The 11,030-nt window shown below is 39.0% G+C and overlaps 1 protein-coding gene across 1 annotated transcript; it reads left to right on the forward strand.

Annotated features, from left to right (window-relative positions):
• Positions 1-6,336: 6,336 nt before the first annotated feature.
• Positions 6,337-11,030, forward strand: mvb12a (multivesicular body subunit 12A). The gene is made up of 10 exons (XM_080881103.1): positions 6,337-6,462; positions 7,581-7,670; positions 8,724-8,807; positions 8,895-8,994; positions 9,080-9,209; positions 9,324-9,464; positions 9,648-9,760; positions 9,853-9,911; positions 10,012-10,062; positions 10,146-11,030. Exons 2-10 carry the CDS (start codon positions 7,581-7,583, stop codon positions 10,230-10,232), a joined length of 855 nt encoding a protein of 284 aa, XP_080737229.1. The 5' UTR covers positions 6,337-6,462; the 3' UTR covers positions 10,233-11,030.

The following is an 11,030-nucleotide window of genomic DNA, read 5'->3' on the forward strand; positions in this document are numbered from 1 at the left end:
GGTCTCATACAACAGTATTTTTAAGATGTTCAGTATTGCATAATTAAAGTATAAGTAGATAGCAATTAGCAGACCGATGTGCCACACTGACAACTACATCACATGTAATCCAGAAACGCGATATTTAACACATTTCTAATGTAGCCCACCCGAAGTGTTTCCATGTATGTGTGTGTGTGAGCTTCTCCAAAGCCAGTAGATCACAAACAGTAAAGATCAGAGTATCCCAAACCCCCAGTTTTTCTCTGTGCCTGCACTGCTCATTTATCGCCCTCTGTGATGCTCCCTGATGATACTTTACATAATTTGCTGTGTGTAGTTGTGGATTCTGGCACATATTAATAATATGATCCAAAGAAATAAGATTAAGAATTCATACAATATAATTGGTTGGATATCATTAACAGCCACAGCTGCACACAGGCAAGCATCCTAGCTGGAGTATGAATATTTAACAGCACATTTCAAAGTGCACTTTTTTTTGACGGCCCCCAAAAGATCTTTTTTGTTCCAACAATCCTGCTGCTAGTTCTGAACTCAGCCCCGCTATTTTCCTCTCATATTTTATAAGTCTCACTTTCAGTTTGTGTTGTTCACATTCATTTAAACTACCTCTGTAAAAAAGAGCATAAAATAACAGATAAATAACAGAAGATTAACAGAAGAATTCATGCTGGTTCATTTGATTAACAAGGTCCAAAAGGACAGTTATTCATCGCAACACTTAAACGTCATTATTGTTAGTATTGTTTTACCACATTGAAAGGTGTATCCCTAAAATTTACTGGTGAGGCATAAGAGTGCATCGTTATTTGTATTTAACAAAAAGCCAGTATTTTCCAAAATCTCAAACAACTTAGTGCAGTTTATACTGACTTGGTCATACAGAAGGTTGTGAGCTTAGCACCTCTCAGGAAAACTATAGTAAAAAGAAGTATCCTGTGTTTTTGAGAAAATAAAAGACATTTTCTTAATTAATTACCTTGCTATGTCAACATAAATAAAGTATTTTCTTATCTTAAGATGAGCTGATTGGAAAGCATATGATCACTTCTATGCTGGTTTCCAAATTCTACCAAACTATTTTTGTTACACACACGCGCACGCGCCTTTCTTTATGTCATCTTTTCCAGCCCTCATTTTCCCCTCATGTCCGATTTTGTGAATCTGGGCTCTCTTAGTTTGAAAATAAGCAGGTGAGACAACTACTTAACTTGGAAACTCTGAATCCTTCTTGCTGCCACCCTTAAGCTTCCTGTTTCCAAGCTAACTGAGGTAATACCAAGGAGTACGGTGCAGTTTGTACTTTTTGGGGGTGTTTTTTTTTCAATAAGGAAAAAGTTGCCGACTGATATTAAATTACGAATCTTTCCTGCCTAGTTAAATATAGATTTGTTCACTTACTGCAAATTCAAAATGAGTTTGGAATAAATGCAGGATAAGAAAAGCAGGAGTATTATTGTGAGTCTAAAGTCACTGAGTCAGTCTTTCTTTTTCCATATAAACAATTAGACCTATTTAAACATTGCATCATCTCAACCCCTGGCGCAGATTCCTTATGTCAATAATAACAGATTTGATGATCCTGTTGCTCCCATGTATTTCTCAGTTAAAAGCGTCTGTTGTTATGACGCTCCTCCTGCAGTAGCACTTCTAGCCTTTTCACCATCTGAGCATTTGGAGGAGAGCATCATCAAAAATCATCAAGAAAGCCAGCAGAGAATGAGTTTTGGAAAAATACCATGGCAAACTGTTGGGGATAGAGTATGACACACTGAGCACAAGAGCAGGAGAGGGAGAAAGAGAGATGCATTAATGACAAGTTTCATGAGGACGGGAGAAAATGTAGACAAACTAGTGTACATCCTGCTTATGTGTCTCCAATCTCTCTCGCTCTCTGCCACAGACGTGTCATCTGTCATGTCATGTGAGTCACTACCTAAGATATGAATAGCAAATTAAATCTTCAAAAGGGATACAGTTTATTTGCAGTCTTGTTTAAATCCCTTATCCTTACACACTGACTGACTAAGAGTCATTCAAATGTAATAAAAAGTCAACTTTAAGCCTAAAATTAACCACAATAATGAATTTGATGAGAGCAGAAGTCTTGTATTAGCATGCAATGTGTCTTTACTGGTTGATAAATATAGAAAGAAAGCTACATATGCATCTTACCTGTATTTTCTTTGGTCTCACAGGACGCTGAAGAGGGCAGGCTTCATTCTGTGGCAGTTTAAAGCATGTTTCCTTTCATGGAAAATCATAGAATGTAGCAGAAAGACAAAAGAGTCTGCATTAAAAAACAATTCTTTGTTATTATTAGTCATAAAAAAATGCTCTTATCTAACAGATAAAGCAATTTTCCACAAATGAACTTTGACCCTGGAGTCTTCTGTTGATAAACCATCAGAGGTGAGAACGCAGACATACTTTGCACGGTCACCTGCCCGATGCAAAGTTTTTGCTATGACTAATTGCAGCCGTGTGACAGAAACAGTAACAATACTGATCATTTTTCAGTAAATTTACAGTAAATCAAGCACCCAGAAGACAAAACCAGAGTATTTCTGGTTTTTATTTCGGCAGCCTCGCCTCTGTCAGTGCGCCCCAGGGCAGCTGTGGCTACAACGTAGCTTGCCATCGCCAGTGTGTGAATGTGTGTGTGAATGGGTGAATGACTGAATGTAGTGTAAAGCGCTTTGGGGTCCTATGGACTAGAAAAGCGCTATACAAATGCAGGCCATTTACCATTTACCATTTATTTTTTTGCTAGAAAATGCTAAGTCTTTGGAAGCCAATAAAAGGAGAGGAGCTAAAATGTCTTGTTTCAGATGGTGGAAGAACGAATGGATTGCTGCCGAAGTCCAGTATTCTAAAGATTCATGAATGGCACTGTGTGTTGAAGGGGTTCCGGCAGTCTTATAAGTAAATTACAGCAGATACACTGTGAATACACTCATATAATAAATAAAAAAATTCAGATCAAGAACTCCTTACTCAGATCAAATCCTTTCTCATTTTTTCTCTGGTTTATTTAGTCATTATTTAGCATTACTGCCATGTTGGTCAATGAATCACAGGTGACTTACAAACTCAGCTTTGTATTTATAGTGAGATGATGGATCCTGTTGGTCTGGGCTATGGGATAAAGATGGAGATATTCTGAGGTGCAAAAGGATTCAGCAGTATTGGGGATTGGTAGTTTCAGTGTGTGATGAGTGAGAAGTGGAACCACCATTCAACTCGGAGGGATACCGAATCCCTCCAATCCAGTGTCTCAAATCTAATTCTCACGTTGTACCTCTGTTATTACCTGGCCTGGGCCTCATCATCTCATCTGTGATGATCTGCTGGAGGATGTCGCCGATGTCCTGCAGCGGTTGGCAATTGTTATGGCATTTCCTATTATTGTGTGGCTTATCCACTTCCTCTCCAGTTAAACCAATATGACACAATATCTGGTGGGCTCTGTTCTCCATACCTCCAATGTGGCACCAGTGTGGAGGGAAAGATGGGAGCAGGGTAACTACAAACAAAGTTCTTTCTTCAACTTTCCACGCTCACAGCAAACTGAAAGATTTCCCACAAAAACGGAAAGGTAAGAGCGGTGTGGCCTCAGCAGCAAGGATACTCGCTATTTACTAATATGAGAAAATAATAGCCGGGGACCAAAAGCTCTTTTTCTTTGGCAAGAGAGGGCACAGCTCACTAAATATTTTTTTTTCTGTTATTTTAATGAGCAGCACAGATTCTGGAGGGTGAAAAATCTCAAAGAGAAAGAAAGCAGGCTGTTTACATGGAGAGCGGTCTTGGCAACAAAATGACAACAACTGCCAAACTCGCCAACTCGTTGCTGCTTTGGAATACTCAGTCTCTTTTTCAAACGCCAATGATATACTACAGAAAACAAAACAGATACGCCAAATGACTTTCCCACTGTGTGAAACAGTTGTGTGTATTACGTTAAAGCTGGCTATCTCTTAACCTGAGAGCCTTTCTCATGCCGTCGTCTTCGCCTGCTCTCCTTTTATCCCCAAATGCCTACTCGTTCATTAAAAGCGCAAACCGACAGGGTCAGTAAACATGCTCATTCAGAAAAGATGATTTCCGCTTGTAACTGTTTTTAATCACAGTGAATTTGGTCGTCTTGGCATGGACTGCTGGCTTTTATTACTTCTGTTTATCGGCTTAACTGGAAGCATTAGAATCATAATTTCACCACAAACAGCGTTTGCAGATGTTTGGAGTCTGTACCCCGGGGCAGGTCGTCGCTGTCTTAAGTTACCATCCATAGCACTCATAGAGACATTTTTCATTTGTATATGTCGCTGTTGGAAAATGCTGCAGTGTTCTTTGTGAAGAACCGAGAGGCTCAGGCGAAGCACTAGGCAAAAGGGGACAGGGATAGCTCAGTAGGTAGAGTGGTGGCCCCACGATCGGAAGGTTCGAATCCACTGAACGGCTACGAGGTACCCCTGAGCAAGGTACCGTCCCTACACACTGCTCCCCGGTGTGCCTGCTTAGTGCTGCCCATTGCTTTACTGAGTGAATGGGTCAAATGCAGAGAGAAATGTATTTTCCCCATGGGGATCACATTATTATTATTAGTAGTAGTAGTAGTAGTAGTAGTAGTAGTAGTAGTAGTAGTAGTTGCAGTAGTAGTAATAAACTCATTTACATTAAATTACAATTAAAATAAATTTAAAAAGTGTAAATGCAGTAAACCCACACAGAAGGGGGGTGTACAAGAAGTTAGTCCTGCAAAACTTCAAGTCTTCCAAGTTTTAATTTGAACTCTGACACTGTGACACTGACCATCTTCCGGACTTGTTCTCTGCTTGTTCTCTGTGGCTGCCTTTACGCAGCTCTGCATCAGTAAGTATGTCGGCGGGCTCCGGGGAGTGCTGCTCTTTGATTTGAAACCACGAAGAAGTCGTCATTTCGCTGTGGAGACCATGTTGGCTGGTGGTGGTTAAGACGATGATACCCCCATGGCTAGTATCAGCTGGTTTTGTAGGGTTTTTATTGTGGGATCATAGTTTTACTGTAACACAAGTGGCACTAACACTAAATTATTGTTGTATTCTCACAACATCTCAAAACGGAGATGTATTATGTATTATTGAAACCGCACGTCTTTGTGTATATATATATATATATATATATATATATATATATATATATATATATATATATATATATATATATATATATATATATAGTCTACAACATTACTCTTTACATCAGGGGCCACAGTGGGCTCTCACACACCTTCCAGTGTTTTGGTTGTGAGTGTGTGTTTAACACTGAAATAAATGTGACAGAGACTTCATGCATTTCAGGCTGAACTGCTGAAAAGACGATTGAATCCCTCGAGAGTAAGCGACAGAGTGACGCTCATACTCAGTCCATCATTTTCATATTTATTTATGAACTCTCACGCAGGTGACTGCATGCACCCCCTGCAAGCGGATATGCAAATGTGTCCATGGGACACACACAGACATGCAGTTTACCTCATCTACCCCTTGTTTTACTCTCAGCAGATTACAGCTGGCTCCTTCTCATTAATTACCTACTAATTAACTGGCCAATCAACCAATAAAGCTAAGTGCACTGGATAAGCACTGACTTCCTTCCTCGTCCACAGTCCACCTGCTCAACCCACCCCCGCTCTTGCATGCACGCACACAAACACACACGCATACTGCCATCCATTCTGCATGTTGCCATGCCAACAGGGACCTAAGCCCCTCTGGTTGATGCTTGCAATCAAGGGTCTTTTTTCTGGTTTTCATACACACACACAAACCGACACAAACACACACATTAGGATTACGAGGACTGTCTGGTAGTTTCATTATATTTATATTTTCATTTCATTATTATTCACAGTTTTAGCTTCTTACTCGCTACTAAAAGCATCTAAAAAGGGCAGACATGTGTTTTCCTTTCATTAAATTGTTGAATAATTTCATTTACAACAAATAAGAAAGGATAGAATAGTGCAACGTTAGGAAGTATTCTGTAGACTGTATGTGAAGGAAAATGTCACCCGCATGCAGTGTTTTCCTTCATTCATTGATTTATTAATTCTTGCTTGTGCAGAGATAGTGGATTGTAGCACAAAAAATAAACATCTATGTTCTGTTAGGCAGAGAGATTAATAAATGAGGCAATGTGTTTTTTCTATTGTTAATTCTAACACTTTTTTGAAGCAGCAAGTTCAATGGAAGCTTTGAAAATCTGAGCCGTATTCTCACGTAACTGCTGCCATCTAGCGTTCAGAAGGGAGTTTGTTTTATAAAGCTGACGTCATGCCTCGGAGGATGACGGGAGTTGGAGTCGGGACGGAGTCAGAGTACTTCCTGCTCCTACGAGGACGTCCAGGAAAATTTCCGTTGATACTAAGAAGTTTTTCTTTCACCTCGGAGAGCCAAAAGTTAATACATATACAGAGTAAGTGTGTATTTTTATAATTACACGAATGAGCTCACGAAGCGGTGAATATTTGGCTTATTTAACAAAGAAGCGGTGAAGTTTTGTCATCGGAACAATCGCTAATGCCACATAAGCTAGTCTTGACAGGGATGTTACACGGTACTTGTCTTTAATTTAATAATTTCAGGTGTTGTTATTAATAAATGTAACAATAAACACGTGTTACGAAAGGCAGAAGTGTGATGACGTGTGTTTAAAATTGTGGATAGGGAAGTTTAGCAGCTGTTTTAAGATACCTTCATCTGGCTGGTGTCGATTTCCTCAGCCGCTTACCATAATAGAGCTCAAGTTATAACAATAGCAAGCACTATGTCAGGAAGTTTGATCGAGTAAATAGAAGTTATTACAAAAAAAATCAATGGTGAAATCATGAATTGCTGAGATTTTTTTTCATCTTCATTTAAAATCTGAGCTTTATATGCTTGTTTGTCTTTCTGTTACATTGTGACTTTGTTGTTGTTCCAATGTGCTAGTCGGTTTTGTTTAGTCAAATGTGCTTGTTTGAACAATTTGCCACGCAGTAAAAAGTCTTTACCAGTAGAAATGTGCTTATGCTTTGCATGTAGCCAAAAGTCGAGTAAATGCTTAAAAAAAACAAAGAAATTAAAATCTATATTAAAAGTGATGCAAGTGGATTAAATACTTCTGCTGCTGTTTAAGATGAACTCTTACACTGAATAGTGTCATTCTCTGCCCTAATATATATGGACGACAGCCTGAATAGGGAACGATCCTATTCAGGCTGTCATCCATATATATTAGGGCAGAGAATGACACTATTCAGTGTAAGAGTTCATCTAAAGGTAATTTCGACCTAATTGAGTTCCCATTTAGGAGTCACATGAACTAAACGATTTGGGTGTGACAATGCCTCAGTCTCCGAGGGAACATGTTATTGTACACGCATTGAAATTGAAAAAAACAGATAAGCTTTGAGAAAGTTTGTATTAGAATGACAATCCAAAAACATCCTTGGGCAATAAGAAGACATAATTTATGTTAAGACCAACCAGTAAAGCATTTGTACCTTGTTTACCTTCCATATTTATTAAAACTTTTGTTTGGGTCTTCCTCAGATGTCTTTGATGGAACGTGGGAATGTCCGGCCAGTGACCGCTGTGGCCTGGGCCTCCAACTCTGGCACTTGCCCCAAAGATTTCACCCTTGTAAGAACAGAGATAGATTATAGATATTTCATTTTACTTAACTCCAACCACAAAGTTTGCAGGAGAATTACAATAAAATCTCTTGTCCTTGTTCTAGGGTCGCAATCACCTAGAGACTAGTTAGCAACTGCTTAGTGACCTCCAGTCTCTTGGGAAAAATTTGCATCCCCTTATTGGGTGCAAGTAGTTGCTGGAAATTGCTAGCAGTTGGTGGGAAATTGATAAGCTCCAGCAATACATGCAATCCATTGATTGCATTCAACAATTATTCGTGGTGAATCAGCTAGGATTACAAATCCGTTGCTGTCGATATACACAGAAATTCACTTGAACTACTTGCGTTTAGAGTCCAGCCAGAATCTTTTTGATTTTAAACAGAAATTCCTCCTGAAATAGTGATGTGGTTGCTGCAGATGCTCACTGCCCTTGTTTTTCTATAGGAATATAACCAAAATACAAGCCAGTTGAGTTGAGTCCCCTGTTCTAAAGAGACACATTGCAGTTGTGCTGAGTTGCACAGACTTGACTCAGATTGATTGTTACAAATTAGATGGGATTTACTTCCAAACCTTCGCTAATCTGTCTGATTGCATTTAGTCCCAGTCTGATCACAATTGTACTGAAACAGGTTGCCTCCACCAGGTGACCTGTGCAAAGGTGTTGCACACTCAACTTCTGGGTAACCAGACGGTCGCTGCAACAAAACAAGTCAGCGTGTTAAGTATAAATTACAAGTCACTGTGACAACCACAAGCTTTTTGGTGACACATCCTATCTGGGGTGGCTGTAGTTTAGGAGACAGAGCAGGTCACCGACTAATCGGAAGGTGGTAGTTCGATCCTCATCTGCTTCAGTCCGCATGCCAAATATCAACTCTGAAGGAGAACAGTTAAACAAATGTGCAATGATTCTTTTCTGTTGAATCCAAAATCCCAACTTTTAAACTGACTGACTCAAGCTGACTCAAATTTTCATGCTACTTGCTTATTTTGGAATAAATCAAATGTGTTTGTGATGCCACAGCTGTCTCACTGCATCTCCCTTTTTCTGCAGATCAGCCTCACAGAAGATGGAGCATCAGCAAATTTTACACGCACCTTTGGGATGAAGTCTGGATATTACCTCTGTTATAGCAAGGTGAACAAAAAATGCGAACTTATACATGTATTACCTTTATATTACCACAATACATCATTTATTTTTCTAAATTTTCCATAAATGCAGGACTCAGCAGGTGGTATGGTAGTGTCTGACATCCGGATTATTTCTGATAAGGACTCACTTCCTCATGGTTACTGCTTTATAGCTGAACATCTTGAGCCAAGTGAGCACACACACACATTCATACTTATTTAGCAGAATGCATCATATTCATTCACTTCTGACCTACCGTGTGATTGTTTGTCCAGAGGCCACAGTTTCCAAGAAAAAACGTGTGTGCGTACGCATCGTCCCAGTGGGCAGTGTGGAAACAGCTGTGTTGGATATCAAGCTGACAGCCAAAAGCAAAATGATGTTGCAGCATTACACATTTGTGGGGTACATTCAGATACATGGACTTTTGTCTTGGGCCTGTTTTATCAAAGCATTTTCATGAACTTTTATGAATATTATGTTGCATATAATTTGTCATTACATGCACTTTTTCTTCAGAGACATCCACGGCTATGTGCTGTGGTACAGAAAAGGTTACTTTTCTAAACCCACGCCTCAAGCCAAGCCCCGCAGTGTCAGCCTGGACATCCGCCAACTTTCCTTAGAGCAGCAGTCTCCTCCTCTACCCCTCAGACCTAGGTACAATGCCTATGTATATTTAAAATGGAGATGTTATTATCAAAATGTCACATGTCTCTTATTAGAAGTGTATATAGTTAAAAATTATAGCGATGTGACATTATTACAGCAAAGTGTATTATCTTGGAGGCGTTTTACTCTTGTGGTCGACATCTTATTTGTTTATCTTATTTATTTCTGCAGCAACCCTCCTCCTCCTCAATTGCCACCCAGCAGACTTAGTCACAGACGCCACACTCTTCAAACAAAGGATGAGTTAGACAAACCTGCTGATGGAAGCATCCATGGAATTACAGGTACCACGGGTCTCTCGTCACACAAAGGGCTTCTTATTTACGCTTCTCACCGCAGAGACCCACTCACCTAGGCATACTCTTATTCTCTGCAGCTCTAGATGGAGTTCCTTTCAGCCTCCACCCAAAATTTGAAACCCAGGCAAATGAGACGGTATGTTACAAGTTTTCAGTATTCAAGGGATGGATTCCAATGCCAAATACCGCTGACTTTCCTTTGTCATCCCAATTCTCTTTGACTATTTTTGTCTTAGAACTCGGATTTGAATATTCCCATAAAATCTCTCCAAGACATTGAAAATGAGGTAAGTTCTCATCTGATACTTTTTATTGGGTATATAAATTGAGAATATTGCCACATTGTTTTTTGATTATTTTTTTTCCCCAGTATAACTACACTTTCTCCGTGGAGGAAAATGCTGCCAAGAGGATCAGACCATCAGTACAGATGGCAGGGATCCCGTCAACTCAGTGATGCTTACACTTTGTCAAAGTTACAAAATAAAATGTTCTGTTATTCTGTTCTCTCCAGAGGGCATTTGCCAATCATGCTACAAGTAAAGGATAATCATCCCTACAGTTAGGTTTATATTTTCAGGCTTTAAAAGGTCTACTCCGGAGACCCCTATTTAAGTCTTGATCCAGATTTCCATTTTCAAGCGTTTAAAGTTTCTATCTGCCAAAGACAAGGCCTATTTTAGCAAGGTCCTAAATGTAAGTGCCTTTAAAAGTATAACGGCTCCTTTCTGGTTAAAGATGTTGTGAACATATGGCTTAAGTTCATTCTTTTCTTTAACACGCTTAATTTCCAAATTTAGAAAACGTCTGTGCCGACATACGAAGGTGCACCTTCATTTGCTCTGTTGTGTGGTGTCCAATACAGTTTACCGTTAGATATTTTTGAAGAATTGTACTAAGTGGCCTTAGTGAATACATTTTCCTACAAATGATGACTCATTAGATACACTAATATATCTCAATATAGACTATGGTGCATTTCTTATATGAAGAATACTATCATTTTTTTTATTATTTCAAAAAAAATGTGTACATAAATATAAATATGTTATTTAAAGGTGAATATAGTAAATTGGATCATTTTTGAAACACTTTCTCTGTATATTAGTTACTTAAAGATTTGTGGTAATAAGGAGAGCTCATCACTTTTTTTGTTTGTTTTTTTAAGACCAAATATTTCATCAGTGTATAATGTCGTTTTACTATCTCTTTAACATGTGCTACATGGGGAAAATAAAAACCTGAGAACAATAAA

This window comes from Rhamphochromis sp. 'chilingali', assembly GCF_963969265.1.
Source record: "Rhamphochromis sp. 'chilingali' genome assembly, chromosome: 4".
NCBI lineage: Eukaryota > Metazoa > Chordata > Actinopteri > Cichliformes > Cichlidae > Rhamphochromis > Rhamphochromis sp. 'chilingali'.

Coding starts and splice junctions, on each gene's coding strand:
- mvb12a (XM_080881103.1), top strand. CDS start 7,581: ATGTCTTTGATGGAACGTGGGAATGTCCGGCCAGTGACCGCTGTGGCC. Junction 7,671..8,723: donor GCCCCAAAGATTTCACCCTT/GTAAGAACAGAG, acceptor CTTTTTCTGCAG/ATCAGCCTCACAGAAGATGG. Junction 9,912..10,011: donor AAACCCAGGCAAATGAGACG/GTATGTTACAAG, acceptor TTTTTGTCTTAG/AACTCGGATTTGAATATTCC.